At 39.7% G+C, this 23,327-nt stretch overlaps 1 protein-coding gene across 1 annotated transcript in view; it reads left to right on the forward strand.

The window, feature by feature from the left end:
* fut8b (fucosyltransferase 8b (alpha (1,6) fucosyltransferase)) overlaps nucleotides 1-23,327 on the forward strand; it is a 132,235-nt gene that overhangs the window by 101,510 nt on the left and 7,398 nt on the right. The window contains exons 6-7 of the mRNA XM_078794538.1: nucleotides 3,315-3,552; nucleotides 14,056-14,302. Coding sequence (XP_078650664.1) covers nucleotides 3,315-3,552; nucleotides 14,056-14,302 — 485 coding nt within the window. The remainder of the gene's footprint in view (nucleotides 1-3,314; nucleotides 3,553-14,055; nucleotides 14,303-23,327) is intronic.

Raw genomic sequence — 23,327 nt, forward strand, 5'->3', positions numbered from 1 at the left:
CGAACTGCATTAAAAGTGGGCGGATCTTTGATATGGCATGTAATTTTCTCCTTGAGTTCATGGATTGCGTATCTAGCATGCTTTTGTACTACAATAAATTTTGTACTACAGCAAATAAAAATAAACTTACGCTGTAGTGATTACCGGTTACCGGGACATAATTCACCCCGGAACTATCGATAGGGAAGGTGTTGCCACCCGGAGGGGTAGGCGCGAGGGACGGGTGTTTTCCGCTGTGTGTGCTGCACTCTGGTGGTGGAAGTGTGAAAAATGAAGTTGACTAAAGTTGCCGTTCGCCGTGTTCTTTTTTGGTATTGAAATCCTTAAGTAAAGATTGATTTAAGCTGCTTTTGTATCGATATAAGCAGACCAAATTGGCTGGCGGGAGATGAAAAGGGCATCCTAGTAACCGGATTATCATAATAACCGTGTATCGTACTAACGGAGCTAATTATATCATAAAAGACTAGAAATTTGCCGGGAAATGAAAATAGTATCGTAATAAGTAGTAATTCATTTTAACCGATATCGATATAACGAGACTTTACTGTATACATATATATATACATATATATATATATATATACATACATACACAACACTGCATTACTACACATGTCTGAAAAGGATCAGGAAGAAGCACAGCTTATTAAATCCTACCCCTTCTCCACGCTAGAGCAGTTACCAATTCAATAAGTGATTTTTTTTTTTTTCACATATAATCACAGAATCTTACATAAGACAAAACAACAAAAGAAGAGTGGGAACATCGGACACCCCAGCAAAAACCCCAGGACATTCCCGTAGCACACCGCCAACCCACCTGACCCCGACCCCCCCTAAGCCCCTGAGTGCACCCACCTGGTGCCCAGCAGTCCCCGCACACCCCGCTGCCCTCCAATAAGAAGCCATTTTGGCTGCACCCACATGTATGTGTGATCCAGAGGAGAAGCACCCACTAAGACACAGTACGGCATCGTCTCCCTAATTTCCATACAGATTAATTTGTGATAATAACTAAGTTAACTCGCTAGTATAACCCATAATTTCATGCTCAGTCTGTTCTCATCCTGCGTCACGCCTTATTAGGAAACCTTTTTGTAGAAGTCAGATGTCTTCATTTTATTTTTTTATTTTTTTTTTTACAGTAGCCTTGTCTCTCATTTGCAGTACCTCTCAACCATCTCATTGGTTTACATAAAACGTCTCACCCCTGCATCTGCCTCCATGTTTCACCATGTTTATGAACCACAAGCTGCAGCTATTCTGTCTTGGTAGGTTTCAGCAAGGATAGACTGGTGGCATTGATTCTATGCAATGCACATTGTTGCTCATACTCCAAGGTCGATGGCGTATCGGAGAGCTAAAAGGCCTGGTAAAAAGCCCCTTAGTGAGCGTGTGCTACTGTAGATTATTAGCATGCAAGTCCCTTGCGTCCTTCCACTTGGCATTAATGCATCTGTCACATGATTAAAAGTCATTGCACAGTGGCATAGCTCACACCGACTTGTGGGCACGCAGCTGGAACTCCGAGGTTCAGCTCCTCAACTCTTACTTCTCCTGTACAGTTTTTCCTTTCCTTTCGTCATAGCCCCCCCTTTCCACTTTCATCCTCCTCCGTCTCCTCCTTTTCCTTCACCCGTTAGTAAAAGCCGGTGCAATATTGTGAAGCATCCACAGCTGCAGCATTCCTAATGGGGAAACACTCCCATCAGCCGGTAATTGCTGTTTAGCAAGCCGGTTGGCACCAATATCGGATCGTCGAGTCGCAGGGACCGGCTGCTGAATGATGCACAAACTCGCCACACTGTTGGGTCACTTTTTTTCCCCTCGCTGCATTTTCATAAATACAAAAAAAGACTCGCTGTGTCAGGACTTTTTGTCACGAAGACGCAAATTCATGACATTTTCTGGAGAGGGGGGAATTTTGAGTGAGGGAAGAGAGGAAGTGGTATGAAGGAAAAATGCAGTAGAACCACTTATGTCAAAAAAGGAGCAATTCCTGGATGCCAGTCGCCCTCCAACAAGTTTGTATTATGAAGCCACCTTTCCCATAGAAAGTAGTGGAAATAGAAATAATCTGAGAGTAAAAACGTTGCTATTGTGGAGCTTCATTAAGTGCCGGTGAGGTTAGTGTTTTTAAATCATCCACATTTCATTTTTATGCCAAACTGAAATCTCGTAAATATTTTCTATCCCCTCATGCTCCGGTCCGGCCGCTCCAAATTTGCATAACAACAAAACATCAAATAAAGCCAAATCATACTCCATATATTCTCTGGCACTGTTTAGCATGTAAGGGCATTTATATTAATAATACTATCTGTCCCAATGCCTGGACAGGACAAAAAATTAATTTTAAAAATCACAGTTTCTGTCAGTTTTAAATGGTCTTGCACCTTGGAAAGCGTTTTTCTACCTTGGAGGCACTTACATCTCTTTTGCAGCATCTTCTTATTCACACATTGATGATGCAGCCCTGGGATTTGGTATCTTCTTCAAGGACACTTTTACACAGGAGATAAAACCCACAAGCTCGCTACCACGAGATTCCATATTCAGTTTAATATTGCCTGAAGGAGACCAGGGTTCAATTCCATCCTCGGCCATCTCTGTGTGGAGTTTGCATGTTCTTCCCGTGCATGCGTGGGTTATCTCCGGGTACTCCGGTTTCCTCCCACATTCCAAAAACATGCTAGGTTAATTAGCGACTCCAAATTGTCCATAGGTATGAATGTGAGTGTGAATGGTTGTTTGTCTATATGTGCCCTGTGATTTGCTGGCCACCAGTCTAATGTGTACCCCACCTCTCACCCCAAGACAGCTGGGATAGGCTCCAGCACCCCCGCCCTGTTTTCCTTTCACCCGCCAATTAATACATACTTATGAGTATTTATGGAAGCAGACCTCCGTGTGTTAATTGGCAGAGGAGAAAAAAAAAAAAAAAAACGTTGTGCCCTTGTCCACTGGAATGACGGAACGGAACAGTGCTACTCATTGGTGCCGCTAATGATGTTTCAGCAGCAACTGAGATCAATGGCACGGAAGGAATATAATTGTCTTTTGCTGCCCAGTCAAAATAATAAATCAAAGTAATTTGATTTACTCTTCAGGCAATAAATAGCAGAAGATTATTACAGAGAACTCGGACCAGAGGAGGGTTGTGTAATATGAAGTAAGGGCTACAGAGCAAAGAAAGCAAACAATATCAGTCATAATGTGTTATTACAAGACAGGGAACAGGGAGTTTTGGAGATACAAGATGAAGGTCAAGCAATAAAATTTATTGAAAACATTTTTGTTTCTCCTTCCAGAACCCCCCGGACTGCAGTAAGGCCAGGAAGCTGGTGTGCAACATCAATAAGGGCTGCGGGTACGGCTGCCAGCTCCATCATGTCGTCTACTGCTTCATGATCGCTTACGGCACCCAACGTACGCTCATTCTGGAGTCCCATAACTGGCGCTACGCCCCCAGTGGCTGGGAGAGCGTCTTCCTTCCAGTCAGTAACAGCTGCACTGACCGCTCCGGTGCCACGACCGGACACTGGTCGGGTGAGTACGGCGGCAAACGGTCTCGCCGCATGACCTCATGCATGGTAGAGTGCTGGATTTTGGATAAATATTGTATATATTTTTCCCTTTTTTTAGTTGGGAGCAGATATTTCCCTGAAACTTACCTATGTTCTACTGCTGAAGAATTGAATTATTTTTTTGTCTGATGAAAGATTGTAGTCTTTTGGTATGTCCGGTGTTGATATAGCCATAGAACACAATATTCTGTGTGCTTTGAAAGATCAGTCAAAATTTAGTCAAAATTATGTCTTTTGAAAAATGACTGGGATTGAATATGCTTACTGTACTTTTTTGGCCTAAATGTAGCATTTGGCCACGTCACACTTTTGATTTTGAGGCTTTTAATTTATGGCTCTTGCTGTTTTATGGTTAATTACAGCCTATTATAAGTCAGAAAATGTATATATTTAAGCAAATGTTGTGTATTTTTGGCCTAAAGTTAGCATTTTCAATCATTCATTCATTCATTCATTTTCTAACGCTTATACTCACAAGGGTCGCGGGATGGGTGGTGGGGATGCTGGAGCCTATCCCAGCGGTCTTCGGGCCAGAGGTGGGGTACACCCTGGACTGGTGGCCAGCCAATCACAGGGCACATATAGACAAACAACCATTCACACTCACATTCATACCTATGGACAATTTGGAGTCGCCAATTAACCTAGCATGTTTTTGGAATATTATATATATATATATATATATATATATATATATATATATATATATATATTTCTCCCTTTTTTTAGTTGGGAGCAGATATTTTCCTGAAACTGAAAATTTATTTTTTTTTTGTCTGATGAAAGATTGAAGCCTTTTGGTATGTTCCGTGTTGATATAGCCATAGATCACAATAATCTGTGTGCTTTGAAAGATCAGTCAAAATTTTGTCAAAATGACTGGGATTGAATGTGTTAAAGGGGACCTATTATGATTTTCCCACCTTTCTGATGTAGTTAGGGTGGGGTACTTTGGGTATTCTGGTAATGGTAATGGTTACCAGAATACCCAAAGTACCCTGAAAGAAGTTTGGGATGTCTTTGAACGCCTCGTTTCAGAGATTTTTTTTTCTAACACCAACTTTTGTGACATCAGTGTGAGCTGGACTTCCTTATATGGACTGCAGAGCGCATGGGAGTGTGACCAATAACAGTGGAGTGGGTGTGTCTAGAGGCGGGCTGTGGGTGGAGTCAATGAAATGCTGCAGGAAGAGGTGCAGGATCTGGAAGATCTGGGGGTTATTGTGTGTAGCTGCTCTATAGGAGTCCACAACTACAGTCATACTTTGACACTTTAAAGTGTTGTGAAATGGAGAACCAATCAGAGTACTGTCACTACCCAAACTGGCTTTTTTCAGTCATATTTAGTGAAATTTAGTGAAGTACTACTTTAAGGACTGACAACTTAAAGCGTCCCCTGTGCTTAAATTAAGTCTTATTTTTGTGCTGCGTACAGCTAAAAAAACTGCGTGCGAAGTCTCTGGCGAAGCAGGGCGATGCAATTCCTGTAAAAGCACTTTGGCAGCTAATGTAATCGCAGCAGGTTGCTGTTGAAAGCTTTCATTGCCAAGAAATCCTGCCTCTTTTGTGTCCAGTAAAAGAACCTTTCTTCCACCCACAGGAAAACATTTTGTCCATCACCATGTGAATCACTTCTCATCAAGGATTGACGGACTTCGTCAGATAGATATAGCCAAGTTATTCAACCTGAATTGAAGGTTTATCCTTCTTCGACGTTTAATGCTTAAATGTATGACATGTAAATCAAATAGATCAATAGAAAGGGTTTCCCTTACACTATACTGCCTCAGCATTCATGGTTAAGATGCCCTTGAGGCCCCCCCTCTCCTCCCTCCCTCGTCTGTACTGCAAAGCTGCCCACGGCTCCAGTGTATCACTAATGCTCACTGTGATCTCTACTGTGGTGGGTTAAAAGCAAATGGTCAGACTCGGAGCTTGTACAAGTGTGGCCTTGACAATGAATTACTTTTGAAGAAATGCATTCACAGCCAACCGCAGCACCCAAATGCAACATTATGACGCGCATCCGAGGCCTCTCATAGGCAGTTATAATAACTTGTTATCAGGTGCCTTGAAAGGGGGCTTAACCTCCCTGAGGCTAGGCCTGCTGGGTGTCTTGGCCGGTTTAAAGTCCACCGATAGATAGCAAGGTGAGTGGGGATCATTTTGGATGGCAGGAGATTTAGGCTGGTCTCTCACAAGCATTAGGTAGGATTTTATCCAAAAGGCAATACACTGTAATATTTTAGAAAGTTTACATACAGTACACTAGATCCCGACTTTTTTACAGATTATTTTGAGTGAGGGAAAGTGAGGAAGTGGTATGAGGCAATGTGAATGTGGTGATGGAAGAAGAGAAAAATACAGTGGATGCCAGTCGCCCTCCAACTAGTTTGGATTATGAAGCCACCTTTCCCAAAGAAAGTAGTGGAAATAGAAATAATCTGAGCCTAGAAACGTTTCTATTGTGAAGCCTTTATGTGGAACCGTCATTAAGTGCCGGTGAGGTTAGTGTTTTTAAATTATCCACATTTCATTTTTATGCCAAACTGAACTCTCGTAAATATTTTCTATCCCCTCATGCTCCGTCCGGTCCGGCTGCTCCAAATTTAGGCTGGTCTCTCACAAGCCTTAGGTAGGATTTTGTCTGAAAGGCAATACAGTATAATATTTTATAAAGTTCACATACAGTACACTAGATCCCAGCTTTTTATAGATTATTTTCCAGGATCACGATATGCCCTTAAAAATGTCCAAATCCCACATTGACCCTCCCCTTCTCTCTTCAATTGCCATTGTTCACTCATAACATAATCCAGTTTACGATGTGTAGGTATTTACTACCATGAATGAATGTCAGCTGATGGATGAACCGAAGGAATCGGAGGCATGGTGTAGCATTTAGCTTGGTGGTCGAAAAGGCGTTTCTCCAAGCCGAGTCTACAAAGTCCGCACTGCTTGTAATTCCCAACAAACAACTTCCCGATAATATATTAACTTGTGTTCACTTGCTTTTTTGCAGCTGCGCTGTAATAAGTCCTGCTTACTTGTAGGCATACAGGGACTGCAGATAAGCAGTTGTCAGGAATAAACAATCTGGTTCTATGATTTGGTTCTTTAAGATTCCTTTATCCTCTGTTCGAAACCCACTTAGAGTCCTCAGGGGGAGGATTTCTACACTTCGCTGCCAGGTTTTATTGACAAATCTCTCTCACAACACATATTATGGTGCATTCAAAGACAAACATAGTGCGTATAATTCTGTATAAGTCCACCTTGAATTGTTTGTCTTATTTTAAAATTAAAAGTGTCATCCAATCTCCAAATAACGAAATTGAATTTTCTGAGTTTTTTTTTCGGAATAAGACATAATAAATACAAAGAAGCGACATTACGTGGTGGCTCCCTCTCCGGTCACCCCCATTGGCCATCTAGACATCATTTCAGGTATCAAGGTATTGCCATCCTTGTGTGAGTAATGGTCTCACCTTGGCCGCCCCAATGAAACATTTCTGGCTCTACCAGTCAGGATATGTGATGTACAGTATGAGCTATGAACGATAAAGCCTTGAGTTTAATGAGTACGTGAACATCCCTACTTTTTTTCCCCTTCCCAGACTGCAGTGGGGTGTGTGACTTGTGTTTGTTTGGCTCTATGGGTGAGGTAGTTGAAAGCTACGTCATAGCTAAGTCATATTGCTAGCTTGCATGTTAAAGGTTTGAATTCAATACTTTGGAAGTAGCCAGATGTACATGACAAAATAAAATAAAAAAAACTTAAACTATATTAGGAAAGCAGGAAGTGAACAAATGTAACAGTTACTGATTGTAAAAGTAACAGATGGAGGGGTAGGATTTAATAAACTTTGCTTCTTCCTACTCCTTTTGGACATGTGGAACTGGGAACTGATTATGGGATGCATTCAATTGAAAAATAAAAACTTAAACTATATTAGGAAAGCAGGAAGTGAACAAATGTAACAGTTACTGATTGTAAAAGTACCAGATGGAGGGGTAGGATTTAATAAGCTTTGCTTCTTCCTACTCCTTTTGGACATGTGGAACTGGGAACTGATTATGTGATGCATTCAATTGAAAAATAAAAACTTAAACTATATTAGGAAAGCAGGAAGTGAACAAATGTAACAGTTACTGATTGTAACAGTACCAGATGGAGGGGTAGAATTTAATAAGCTTTGCTTCTTCCTACTCCTTTTGGACATGTGGAACTGGGAACTGATTATGTGATGCATTCAATTGTAATCCGATGCATGTTCAAATTAAATAAAACCATTACCATTACCAGATGTGGACCCCAAGCCGTAGTTTGCTCACCCCTGGTCGAGTTAGAATGAGGCTTATTTTTATTGAGGTTTATTTTTACTCTAATTCTTTGGAAAATGCAAAAAAATATATCATAATTTTTTTCAGGATTCTATTGTTTTTTGGGGGGTTTTTTGGTGGTATGGTTTAAAATCAATTAATCGTTTAAAAAATAAAAAAAACTTTTCCGTGAATATCCCGAGCTCCTCTTTCAACAGCGTTTAAGCATAATGCCGTCAAATGTGGCATTTCTTCGCCTTTTTAAAAAGCAATGTATCATTCAAAGATGGTTTGTATATATTTCAGATGATCAATAGTGTTTCAAATCGTGGGGGGGTTGTGTCTGAAATAAATTCTGTTCCCTGGAGGTGGGGAGGAGGGGGTGGCGGGATATGACAGAAAATAACCACTGCCATATGTTTTTTTTTTTACATTCTATTTTCACTTTCTATATCCGTTGCATAACATATCTGTTTTCACAGATTTGACCTGAATGGGGAATAGCAGGCAAATGTTGAGATTCTCAGGAGGTCTTCTTTTTTGAGACCCCCTGTGGGTATACAGAACATAAAAAGACAGTACTGGTAAAAAAAAATATATAAAAATAAATAAATAAAAGTGCAAGTAGTTGCATATTTGTGAAGGATTGACACCAGCTTGGGTTTACACCGAAAAACCATCGGTCAACTTAAAGTGGATCAAGACTTATAGCGTCCCTGATTTGAGTGACAGTTATTTTTTCACATATAAGTCTTTTGTTAACACCGTTTGCGCTCCATCATTTGCCCGCTGGAATAAAAATACCTCAGACAAAAGATCAATATTTTGACATGTTAGGTTACCATTGCAAATGCGGCAGAATCATTTATGCGTCCTGAGCCATGCATCAAAGATGCTATGATTAATAGATAGCCTTACAGTCAAAGAAAGAAAAAAAAAAGCCTCCGCTAAGCTGACAAATTCGAATCGTTTGCAAAAGACGATAAGTGAATTGGAGGCTTTACTATCAGACGGTGGCTGCCTTTCCGTTTCGCTCGCTATGACTTTTTCCTCTCTGGTTGCTTCCTTGTTCTCGTGGCCGCATTCCTTTTCAGCTCTTTATTTTTTTCTCCCAGTGCCTCATTTGACTCGTGCTCTCCTGGGCTCTTCCTTCTTATCTCCTGCTTTGGCGGTGCCTTGCCTTCTCTTATTCTCCTGCCTTTCATACGTCCTTTACTACTATCTCTTCTCTCATTCTCCGGTATCTGTCCGTACTGTCTCCTATGGATCCATATACTCCCGGTTAAAAGCCCATTCGGTGCACGTTTTTGTCGGCCTCCACGATGGATCCAGCTTCACGTCGGCCTTGCTAATGTAAGCCTGTTTGTCGCTGAGTATTCCCTGTAGGCGTGTCTCTTTCATTAAGAGTATGGAAGTGTGATCGTTCCGACACAAAAACCACAAAACGATGCTTAGGGCTTGAAATATGTAGAGAATATGTCGAAAATGCGGATTCTTATTCTTCATGTCTTGTATGAGCAATTGTATTGTCAACGTCGGAAAAAGCGATTTCGTCGGTGTTTTATAGGGAAAGAAACGCTTTAAATGTATTCACGCCCCACCTTCCTTAAATAGCTTTATATTGTTAGCCCACTTCCTGTTAAGAGTTTCCCTCAGGATGTGAGACATTTATCGGCAAAGGGAATTGTGGATGCATCCGTGACTGGGTATTTTTGTCAGGAAAACATATAGCTTTGGGGTGGGGGGGGTTGGAATCAAAGATAGTGGAAAAAAAGTCATTATGCGACCTGCTTGTTTCTTCCTGCATGTGGGAAATCTATCAAAACAAAGCATAAGAAGAAAGGATTAAAGGAGAAATACACAATTCTCCTGCCTGGAGGGTGGCAATCATGTCTACGGAGGAGCACATCCTCCAGAAAACTTACAAAACATAAATGTAATTACTTTCAAATACCACATAGATTACTTGAAAGGGTTGAATTATGGAAACTAGGGTTGCACGGTAAGTCGTTCTCAAGTTGATATGAGGAATCGCGGGGGTTGCTGGAGCCTATCCCAGCTGTCTTTGGTCAAAAGGCGGGGTACACCCTGGACTGGTGGCCAGCCAATCACAGGGCATCCTTCTACCAATATATTCACTATCTTTCCTCCCAACCATCTCAGTCTGGCCTCTCAGACTTTATCTCCAAGGCCTCTAACATGAAATGTCCCTCTGATGTACTTCTTCTTGATCCTATCCATCCTGGTCACTCCAAATGAGGATCTCGGCATCCTCATCTCTGCTACCTCCAGTTCTGCTTCCTGTCTTTTCCTCAGTGGCGCTGTCTTCAGTGACACCGCTTATCCTCACGAGGGCCTTGGGGGGTGCTGGAGCCTATCCCAGCTGTCTTTGAGCAAGAGGCAGGGTACGTCAGCCAATCACAGGGCACATATAGACAAACAACCATTCACACTCACATTCATACCTATGGACAATTTGGAGTTAGCCAATTAACCTAGCATGTTTTTGGAAAGTGGGAGGAAACCCATATATCTTAATTTTTGTTTTTCTGCACAAAATAAGATGAAAAATAAATAAACAAATCAAGAATAAAGAAAATCAATCAATCAGTAATAAATAAATATAATAATAATAATAAAAGGGCAAATAATAAAAACTTAAGAAACCACATATAGTTGGTGGGTAGACAAATTATTTTTTTCAGATTAAAATGAACAAAGCATTATTAGAGCCCTGTAGACATGACAAAACACGACTATAGTCACATTTATACTCTTTATTTACAACATATTGCGCAACTGCAGGGTCTTGAGACACATGCTAACTCGCAAACTAGAGAGCTAGCGACCTAAACGGTAGCCTTCAAGTTATTTCCTTTAAACTTAAATAGCCAAAAACTTACCACTTCCACACGGATAGGGAGGATAACTATTAACAGTTATTTAACCTTTAACATGAAAATTAATCAAAAGTAATATTTTTTTCTGGGTACATGATACCATACAGCATCCATATCAAACTTGCGCGGGCCGCACTAACATTAAACTTTCATATCAAGGCGGGGGGCCTCAAACTAGTGGGCCGCATGTTTGAGACCCCTGTTATAGACCAATTCCCTATTGCTGCTTCTTTCAATAGCACAATCTCTGGGAATGACTCAGTGGTGCCTCTGCTGGTTGCAGCAAAGCAGTACAGTCATTTTAACCTCCTTTGCTTCTCATTGTAGTTAATTGAGGTTCAATTCCACACTATTGAGAAAATTCAGTTCTTCCATTATTATGCTATGCCTAATCCTGATAATTCACATCCTCATTCAGATTTATAAGCTAATGATCTAGCACCCTGTGAAACATTTAAAGATGTGGAGGGGGGGTTGTGAAATGCATGAGCTATTTTTTGGGGGTCGTTTCTATTTTTGGTGAACTGCACCTTTTTTATTACAAAAGAAAAAAGGACAAAGCCAACTATCAGACTCGGTGAGGCTCTCTTCGGAGGGGATGACTCAGTTAATTTGCAAAAATGACTGCAGAAACATCGCATTTGTCGCTCAATGATGTCTCTTTGGATTCATCTCCTGAAATATGTATGAAGCCTTCTAGGTGAAAGCGACGTATTTGTTCCAGCTCTTGAAGCTTTGTTCATTCGCCCATATCTACATCATGCTTGTTATAGTAGTCGGGTCTGGCATTTTTTTTTTTTTTTTTTTTTGAAATATTTGTATTCATGCTTCTTTCAGTTTGTAGTCTCATCATGATTCAGCATACCGACACGCAAATTATTCCTGCCTTGTTCCTAAAATATTTTTTATGTTAAATGCGTTTTGTTTTGTTTTTTTATTGACTCATTGTGCAATTTATTTGTTTATAGCGGTTTTAGGACTCGTCTTGGTCTCGGTTATACGTATGTATCGGCACATCCCCTCTGGTAAAATGAGATTATCTTAGCTGTATCTTAACAGTATATGCAGCGTTTCCCCAAACATTCATTTATTTATGGCCACCCTGGCTCATAAACACATTATAACGGGACTGTCTGTGAATGTAGCTTGTCATTCCAACTTTGTACAGTAAATGACATTGTGCTAATATCGGGACTAAGCTTCTTAATATACCTTGTATGCACCTGTATGGTAGAGAATAAGAAGATGTAGCAGAAGGGATCAGTGTTGTCAATGTAGTCGTGGCATTTAGACACCTAGACTGGTCTTACAGACATTTAAGCATCTATCATTCTTCTCAAGGAGGGGTTGCATTCAAAGACATCACATAATTTAAGGTAAATGTACTTATTTTCAGTGTATTTTGCAGCATACTTAAATGTAGCAAATTCATTCATTCTTTCGTTTCTCACCGCTTATCCTCACGGGGGTCGCGGGGGGTGCTGGAGCCTATCCCAGCTGGGGTGCACCCTGGACTGGTTGCCAGCCAATCACAGGGCACATATAGACAAACAACCATTCACACTCACATTCATACCTATGGACAATTTGGAGTCGCTAATTAACCTAGCATGTTTTTGGAGGAAACCGGAGTATCTGGAGAAAACCCACGCATGCACGGGGAGAACATGCAAACTCCACAATGAGATGGTCCAGGGTGGGATAAAACACGGGTCTCCTAGCTGTGAGGCCTGTGTGCTAACCACTCGATCACCGTGCAGCCAACCCTAATCATTCATTCATTTTCAACCGCTTATCCTCACGAGGGTCGCGTGGGGGGGTGCTGGAGCCTATCCCAGCTGTCTTCAGGCGAGAGGTGGGGTACACCCTGGATTAGTCGGCAGCCAATCACAGGGCACATATAGACAAACAACCATTCACACTCACATTCATACCTATGGACAATTTGGAGTCGCTAATTAACCTAGCATGTTTTTGGAGGAAACCGGAGTACCGGGAGAAAACTCAAGCATGCACGGGGAGAACATGCAAACTCCACACAGAGATGGCCGAAAGTGGAATTGAACTCGGGTCTCCTAGCTGTGAGGCCTGCGCACTAACCACTCGCCCACAGTGCAGCCTCATGTAGCAAATTGTACATCCGAAAGTTACAAAGTGAGTGAAAAGAGTATCCACTTCATGTATTTTGTGATGTCCGGGGTGTCCCTGAATGCATCATGCTTGCTTGAGTTCCCAGGATACACACACACACAAAAGAATCGATGGAAGAAAGTTGATTTCTACTGCTAAACATATGTTGTTGTTTTTTTGCTTTTTCTGTGTTTTTGTCTCCTACAGTGTTGATAAAAGTTTGATACAGTATGTCATGGCCATGGTGGTGGTTGGTGTTCATTGCGTCCCAGTTTGATATTACACCCCCACCTGCTTTTTCCTTGTGCACACTGACAGTTGGCCTTGACGTGTATGAAGTAAGGGTAGTAGTCCTGGCAGCACGCCGAGGTTTTCCTGCTGTCCAGAGAGTTGACCTTTTTTAATCAGCCCTCCTCAAGACTTTTGCCCCGGGCTTCTGCCAAGCTAGACTCAGCCTGGAGGCACCACTTCCACACCACCGCCAACCCCAAATATACCCAACAGCCACCATGTCCATTTGTGTGTGTGCTACGTAATGATTAGTTTTCAGGTTTTGCAATGCTTTGTTTGTGCAATTATGTAATTATTTAATGCTACTTTACTCATCAGTTATTTAATAATGTGCTCGGACATGCACTTTGCACATGTAATTATGTGTGCTTTTGTTCAAAAGTGACTTGCCCTAAATTGCTCATTTTTTTTCACTTGCATTGCTTTGCTTTTTCCAGCTCAGTTCTCTGAGGAAAATATACCTAAGCACGTACGGGAGGACTTGACACCTAAGTCTGGTTTTTGCTGGTTGCACCTGAGATGTGCGATAAGCATCACCTTGCTTAATGGGAATAACCGATACAGTCAAACCTCATGATTACGCTCGCTTGAGCATGTCATGTAATTAATGCAACCTGCTCCCTCCACCAGTTATTAATGATAACCGCCACCTTGCATAATGGAAATTAATAAAAAGGAATTCACAAAGTCGAAGCTCATAGTTACGCTCCATCGTGCGTGTCGCATAATTTATGCAATCTCTCATAACCAACCACCTTGCATGATTATTTAACAATAAAAATGCTTGAATTTTGACATTCTTGTGGGTCTTGTCTTCCCAGGGGAAGCCCATGATAAGGACGTCCAGGTTGTTGAGTTGCCTATAGTGGACAGCCTTCACCCTCGCCCCCCCTACCTGCCATTGGCCATCCCAGAGGACCTAGCCCCGCGTCTGCATCGCCTTCACGGTGACCCATCCGTGTGGTGGGTGTCCCAGTTTGTCAAGTATCTGGTGCGACCCCAAGCTTGGCTGGAGAAGGAGATCCAGCAAGCCACCGCCAAGCTGGGCTTTAAACACCCCATCATCGGGTAAGACCACTCACCTGGTGTAGTTGGGATATGGAAGAACTGATGGAATTTTGGGGGTGAACCAGATCATCTGGATCCAGGGTGCTAGGTGTTCGCATGCTAATGTTAGCATACTAGCATTTTTTGTTATTTTCATGGGTAGACACTTATATGAACACCTACCGCTATCATACTAGGTGTTAGCACGCTAATGTTGCTAATATGCTAATAGTAGCATAGTAGCATTTTTAGCCGTAGTCATGTGTTGACACCTGTATAAACATTTGCTTGGTGTTAACACGTCAATATAAGCATTAGCAAAATAATACCAACATTTTTAGCATTTTCGGAGTAGCATTGGCAACATGCTAATGTTAGCATAGTAGCATTTTTTGTTATTTTCATGGGTAGACACTTATATGAACATCTACCACTATCATACTAGGTGTTAGCATGCTAATGTTACTAACATGCTAATTGTAGCATAGTAGCATTTTTAGCCATTGTCATGGGTAGACACCTATATAAACACTTGCTCGGTGTTAACACGTCAATATTAGCATGTTAGCATTTGATGCGATTTTCATGAATGTGAACTTAAGACACTCAGCGCTATCATGCTTGGTGTTAGCACGCTATATTAAATATGTTAGTATGTTAAAAAAATCATACCAACATTTTTAGCATTTTCAGAGGAAGACACTATATAGTCATTATGCTAGGTGTTAGCATTGGTAACATGCTAATGTTAGCATAGAAGCATTTTTTGTTATTTATATGGGTAGACACTTATATGAACATTTACCACAATCATGCTAAATGTTAGCATGCTAATGTTGCTAACATGCTAATAGTAGCATAGTAGCATTTTTAGCCGTTGTCATGGGTAGACACCTATATAAACACTTGCTCGGTGTTAACACGTCAATATTAGCATGTTAGCATTTGATGCGATTTTCATGAATGTGAACTTAAGACACTCAGCGCTATCATGCTTGGTGTTAGCACGCTATATTAAATATGTTAGTATGTTAAAAAAATCATACCAACATTTTTAGCATTTTCGGAGGAAGACACTATATAGTCATTATGCTAGGTGTTAGCATGATAGCATTGGTAACATGCTAATGTTAGCATAGAAGCATTTTTTGTTATTTTTATGGGTAGACACTTATATGAACATTTACCACAATCATGTTAAATGTTAGCATGCTAATGTTGCTAACATGCTAATAGTAGCATAGTAGCATTTTTAGCCGTTGTCATGGGTAGACACCTATATAAACACTTGCTAGGTGTTAGCACGTCAATATTAGCATGTTAGCATTTGACGCAATTTTCATCAATGTGAACTTAAGCACATGCTAATAGTAGCATAGTAGCATTTTTAGCTGTAGTCATGGATAGACACCTATATAAACACTTGCTAGGTGTTAACACGTCGATATTAGCATGTTAGCATTTGACGCGATTTTCATGAACGTGAACTTAAGCACATGCTAATAATAGCATAGTAGCATTTTTAGCCGTTGTCATGGGTAGACACCTACTATATAAACACTTGCTAGGTGTTAGCATGTTAATATTAGCATGTTGCATGAATATGAACTTAAAAAGGCACTATGCTTGGTGTTAGCATGTCATCTTTAAGATGTTAACAGGCTAAAAAAAATTATGCCAACATTTTTAGCATTTTTGGAGGAAGGCACTATGTAGTTATTATGCTAGGTGTTAGCATGTTAGCATTGGTAACAATTTTCAAGTCATTCAAAGCCAATGTTATGTTTGCTTACATTTTGCCATTGAATATTTGTTGTGTGAAAAGAATGTTAGTGTTAGGCAAAAGGAAGAAATAAAAATGTTAAGATTAAGATTGAAATTTTAAAGTAATGAAATAGAATGGCAAGTAAAGCAATACAAATAAGATAAGCAGTAAAGCATAATGTTTTGTTTTGATGGATTTCCATCCATTATCACTGCACTTTTCACTATATACTATAAACCCATACTTTGCAGGATGTTAATTACATTGCGCTTGCATTTTATTTTGAATCACTACAAAGAAACAGCACAGCTTATAACGTTATGAGCGTCTCCACCAGTCTGTTAGTAAATTGAGGATAAGCCTATTTATTTGAGTGATTATTGCCAATACTCCCTGCTAGAAAGAGCCATATCCCTAATGGAATTATCCATCATATAATTATTGTTTTTTTTATAAAGTTCCTCATTGTCCTTCACTAAAAAGTACCTAATTGAGCTGCATGCACCCTGACTTTATTAAGTCATCACTAATACAGGCGTCACTAGTGGTTCTTTGCGGATGTATTTTAAGAAATTGGTGGTATATTTATGACAAGACAATATTTGCATATTGCCTGCAGGCGTATTCGCTATGTACTGCACTTCTGCTAAGTGATGAGCGTAACGATGATGATGTGCAGGCACTCATAAGAGATTCGCATATGTGATGTGACTTTCAGCTACTTGCTGAGATGGCCCTAAGTTTTTTTTTCCATAACGTCCCATGAGCCTCCACCAGTTTTCCAACTGCTGGAGAAGGAAGAAGTTCAAAGAAAAAACACAAAGACTTTGTAAAGCCAGCCCACTTTAGTAATGTCCTCGAAAACCCGCGTTCATAGATTCCTAGCGAGCTATCCGGGGTCCCTCGCAACTCTTTTGTGTTTTTGCTGCAAGCCATCCTTCCTCGTCGTCTTCGCTCCCGCCGTCCTGCTCGACTTCGCTTTTGCTCTCGCTCTTGTTACGTTCCCACTCCTTTTGTGTCTGCCGTCTTTTCTGCCTTTCATAACTACAACAGCCGCCGTCTCTTTGAGCGCCCCTTGACTCTCCTCCCCCTTTATCTCCGCTTTCTTTTTTTCTTTTTTTTTACTTTCTGACTCATTTCTGATCACGGCTCACATTTCAATTGTTCTTCCCACCGACTCGTCTCAGATTTTCATACTTTCACCTCTCCCTTGCGTTTCCAAGGCGCACATCTGTATTCACCATGCTCGAGCTCTTTTACTATTCTTTGTGTCTCCCACGCCCCTCCTCCGTGCACACACACACACACACACACACACTATACAGTGAAGAAAATAAGTATTTGAACACCCTGCTATTTTGCTATTTCTCCCACTTAGAAATCATGGAGGGGTCTGAAATTTTCATCGTAGGTGCATGTCCACTGTGAGAGAGATAAACTAAAAAGAAAAATCCAGAAATCACAATGCATGATTTTTTAACAATTTATTTGTGTGATACAGCTGCTAATAAGTATTTGAACACCTGAGAAAATGAATGTTAATATTTGGTACAGTAGCCTTTGTTTGCTATTACAGAGGTCAAACGTTTCCTGTAGTTTTTCACCAGGTTTGCACACACTGCAGGAGGGATCTTGGCCCACTCCTCCACACAGATCTTCTCTAGATCAGTCAGGTTTCTGGGCTGTCGCTGAGAAACACGGAGTTTGAGCTCCCTCCAAAGATTTTCGATTGGGTTCAGGTCTGGAGACTGGCTGGGCCATGCTAGAACCTTGATATGCTTCTTACGGAGCCACTCCTTGGTTTTCCTGGCTGTGTGCTTCGGGTCGTTGTCGTGTTGGAAGACCCAGCCACGACCCATCTTCAATGCTCTGACAGAGGGAAGGAGGTTGTTCCCCAAAATCTCACAATACACGGCCCCAGTCATCCTCTCTTTAATGCAGTGCACTCGTCCTGTCCCATGTGCAGAAAAACACCCCCAAAGCATGATGCTACCACCCCCATGCTTCACAGTAGGGATGGTGTTCTTCGGATTGTACTCTTCATTCTTCTTCCTCCAAACACGCTTATTGGAATTATGACCAAAAAGTTCTATTTTGGTCTCATCTGACCATAAAACTTTCTCCCATGACTCCTCTGTATCATCCAAATGGTCATATGCAAACTTAAGACGGGCCTTGACATGTGCTGGTTTAAGCAGGGGAACCTTTCGTGCCATGCATGATTTCACATCATGACGTCTTAGTGTATTACCTACAGTAACCTTGGAAACGGTGGTCCCAGCTCTTTTCAGGTCATTGACCAAGTCCTGTCGTGTAGTTCTGGGCTGATTCCTCACCTTTCTTAGAATCATTGAGACCCCACGAGGTGATATCTTGCATGGGGCTCCACTCCGATTGAGATTGACCGTCATGTTTAGCTTCTTCCATTTTCTAATGATAGCTCCAACAGTGGACCTTTTTTCACCAAGCTGCTTGGTAATTGCTCCGTAGCCCTTTCCAGCCTTGTGGAGGTGTACAATTTTGTCTCTGGTGTCTTTGGACAGCTCTTTGGTCTTCGCCATGTTACAAGTTAAAGTCTTACTGATTGTATGGGGTGGACAGGTGTCTTTATGCAGCTAACGACCTCAAACAGGTGCATCTGATTCAGGATGATACATGGAGTGCAGGTGGACTTCTAATGGGCAGACTAACAGGTCTTTCAGGGTCAGAATTCTAGATGATACACAGGTGTTCAAATACTTATTTGCAGCTGTATCACACAAATAAATTGTTAAAAAATCATGCATTGTGATTTCTGGATTTTTCTTTTTAGTTTATCTCTCTCACAGTGGACATGCACCTACGATGAAAATTTCAGACCCCTCCATGATTTCTAAGTGGGAGAAATAGCAAAATAGCAGGGTGTTCAAATACTTATTTTCTTCACTGTATGTTCTCTCTCAATCAGTGAGAAAAGGTTTGATCACTTATTCCCCTTCACACTCTCCCACATCCACTCAATGAACTAATGTTGCAGTAAAGTGTCTGTAAGCTTCTGTCAGCATTCTAGGTGAAGTTAATGGGGGGTAGGGGAGTGTGGGGTGGAGTGGGGTGGGGTGGCAGATAAGGTACGTGAAGTGTGGATAACACCTATGTGTTAAAGTGCAAGTTGAGACCCCGCCAAACACGATGCTTTTATTTTTTATTTTTTCACACAGTCTTCATTTCCTGTGATCATTTACCAGTCGATCCGACACAAAAATAATTTAATTTAATTATATTTTAAATTATATTTTATTTAATAATGTTTTAGACCGGAAATTTATATTTATTTAAAAAATTTAATTTACATTTAATTTTACTTATATTTTATTTAATAATGTTTTAGACACACCAGTGTTTGAATCTGCACCCACTAAATTTAGAGGAATAAACTGATACTCATACTTATACTATTATACTCATGCTAGACAATATCGGAAATGTATATTTATTTTTAAAAAATAAATAATTTAATTTAATTATATTTTAAATTATATTTTATTTAATAATGTTTTAGACCGGAAATTTATATTTATTTTAAAAAATTACATTTACATTTAATTTTAATTATATTTTATTTAATAATGTTTTAGACACACCAGTTTTTGAATCTGCACCCACTAAATTTAGAGGAATAAACTGATACTCATACTTATACTATTATACTCATGCTAGACAATATCGGAAATTTATATTTATTTTTAAAAAATAAATAATTTAATTGAATTATATTTTAAATTATATTTTATTTAATAATGTTTTAGACCGTAAATTTTTATTTATTTAAAAAAATTTAATTTACATTTAATTTTAATTATATTTTATTTAATAATGTTTTAGACACACCAGTTTTTGAATCTGCACCCACTAAATTTTGAGGAATAAACTGATACTCATACTTATACTATTATACTCATGCTAGACAATATTGGAAATTTATATTTATTTAAAAAAATAAATAATTTAATTTAATTATATTTTTAATTATATTTTATTTAATAATGTTTTAGACCAGAAATTTATATTTATTTAAAAAAATCAAATTTACATTTAATTTTAATTATATTTTATTTAATAATGTTTTAGACACACCAGTTTTTGAATCTGCACCCACTAAATTTAGAGGAATAAACTGATACTCATACTTGTACTATTATACTCATACTATTGCATATGATGGATAATATCGGAAATTTATATTTATTTAAAAAAATAATAATTTAATTTAATTATATTTTAAATTATATTTTATTTAATAATGTTTTAGACCGGAAATTTATATTTATTTAAAAAAATTAAATTTACATTTCATTTTAATTATATTTTAAATTATATTTTATTTAATATTGTTTTAGACACACCGTTTTTTGAATCTGCACCCAATAAATTTGGAGGAATAAAGCGATACTCATACTTATACTATTATACTCATACTATTGCATATTATGGCCTGCTCTTTATTTGACAGGAGCTTATCATGAGCTCTGAAAAAACACACATTGGAAATAGCAGGAAGTCATTACCCGATATAACAGTCTGACAGACGGTGGAGAACACTAAACTCATCACACAGCAACTTAACACCCAATAGGTATACACATGTATGATGACACAATAGCCATAGTTGTTACTTTTCGCCGTCTTCTGCACAGCACAGCGAGTGATTGTTGAGCATTGAACTGTTGAGTCAGATAATCCCGTTTGTGTCTAAAGACTCCCAACCGCTGCAAGGACAAGTAGAGCAGTGATGTTCAAATCCCTCTGATAGGATGCCAGGAAGGAAATGAATGATTTATTAGGTGTATAGCTTTTATGTCACAAACACAGGCGTGGGTGCGTATGACGTATATATGCTTGTACACCCACCCTGAGGATCGCCCGTCCTTGCCAGCGTCGTATGAATAGAGGCGTGTGAATTGAAATATTGTGTGACGTGATTGTGGGAGAGCTCTGGTGCGTAATACCCCAATGTCCCATCTCACTTTTTTTGACAGAAAAAAAGACAAAGGACGGCATAAACATGAGGAAAAGCAAGATGGGGGGGGGGTGAAAATAGAAAATTCGCCTCATACTCCAGCCTTGATGTTCTTATTTGTCACCTAAAGAAATGCTCCTTCTTCCCATAAATCCTGATTGATGTATGACCTCGCTTGTTTACTTTTCTACTACGATTCTATTCCTAACTCCCAACTCCCAGAAATGAAAAATGTTTTTTTTTCTTACGCTTTTTGTGACACATGAGGAAGCAAGAAATGGGAGCAATAGGACTTCCGCCAATACTTTCACTTTCACTATCACTTTCACTTTCAAAGTGTTATTTAAACTCAGGAAACAACCAAGTCATGAGACGAGACAAAGCACAAGAATGGGTGCAGGAGAACAAGACGATATTTTATCATTAATTTCAACTAGAGCTGTCGATTAAAATATTTGATCGTGATTAATCACATTTCATCCATAGTTAACTCAGAATTAATCACATTTAATCGTAGATAGAAGTTTTTATGTATACTAAATAGGGGGGGATCTCTTTCTGGTAAACGATTCGATGTGCAACTACAACGATAATTACATCAAATTTTTTTAGATAGATAAACTTTCTTTATTGTCATTGCACAATAACACAGCAGTGAAATTGCTAACAAAATTTTGTTGCCTGGCTCCCGTATCATAACAAATAATAAATAATAATGTGGAGAATAAATAGATGACATCAAGTATGAACAATGTACAGCGTAAACAGTAATTTGTATAAATAATTTAGAATAAAAATAAAAATGTAAAAGATATCAATTTTGGAACAATACAGTCAATACCCTAAAACATAGGGGGCAATGGTCATAAAACATTTCATCAAAATTGCAAACTATTGTTGTTTAAACATTTTAGCCAGTCACATACAATACTATGATGGTGCATTCAAGGCTTGATAATAAAGTGCGAAATCTCAAAGCTTGATGAAAAAAAAAATTTTCAGTCGAATATTATTTGCATAATTGCATGGCAGTCGAGTGGTTAGCGCGCAAGCCTCACAGCTAGGAGACCCGAGTTCAATCCCACCCTCGGCCATCTCTGTGTGGAGTTTTCTCCGGGTACTCCGGTTTCCTCCCACATTCCAAAAACATGCTAGGTTAATTGGCGACTCCAAATTGTCCATAGGTATGAATGTGAGTGTGAATGGTTGTTTGTCTATATGTGCCCTGTGATTGGCGGGCCACCAGTCCAGGGTGTACCCCGCCCGGAGACAGCTGGGATAGGCTCCAGCACCCTTGTGAGGATAAGCGGTAGAAAATGAATGAATAAAGTATATGGCTAAATTAGTGTCAAAGTGAAAGTTATGCTTGTGTCTTTTCTCCCTTTTTTAGTCAGGAACTGATATTTGCTGTATACCAACATCTATATAACCCTAGAACACAATAACACAAAATCATCCAAAAATCATCCGGTACCAAGAGGGACAGCTCCGTCCACTCGGCAACAATCTGGCACATTGAAGTAACACATCCGTTATAGCTGTTAAAGTCAGGCCTGCAAAATAAAACCAAGCCAGTAAAATAACACAATTTCATCCCGGGAGGCACTGTGGGATGTCACATTTATATAACTCCCAGGTCACTCACACTTCGCAGAACATACGAAGGACATCAAATACAGTCATAAAACTGTGATTACTGTACAAGAATTAAATTACATGGTAACAAAAAGAGAAGCTCCTTTTATCCCTGTGGTTTATTGGGAGGGGGGGAGCATCATAAGGGGCAAGGGAATCTGCAGAAAGTGCTGAGGTCGGCTGACTGCAACACACTGTTCATTGTGGTCCGCCGGCCAAAGATCAAGCAACCTTTCCATGTCATTAATAAGACCGCCATGTTGCTTAGTTATTACTGTCACTTTTACACGGTCACGGATATAATCTTCTTCCTTAATGATAGACGTCACAGTTGAACGACTCACGAAAATGGTGGGGAACCTTTTTATTTTTTTTTCCTTTTATGATGGACTATCTTTGGAACTGTGTAATAACTTTTTCTATTACAGAGTTGATCCCTATCTGAATGAATGTATGCGGCATTTTTGCTGTGGTATTACGCTTGTTTGATCCTCGTATGCTTGAGTCTGTGCCGACTGCTACCAAACGTTACGTCACGTGCAACCCAGGGATTTAGTTCGGGTCGGATCTGGACAGACTCACTGAAAAAAAGTGTCTCAAAGACTAAGCAAGTTAGCAAACGACAGTTATTATCTGATAATTATGATCAT

This window comes from Doryrhamphus excisus, linkage group LG11 (genome assembly GCF_037039965.1).
Source record: "Doryrhamphus excisus strain RoL-2023G ecotype Guam linkage group LG11, RoL_Dexc_Guam_v1.1, whole genome shotgun sequence".
Lineage (NCBI taxonomy): Eukaryota > Metazoa > Chordata > Actinopteri > Syngnathiformes > Syngnathidae > Doryrhamphus > Doryrhamphus excisus.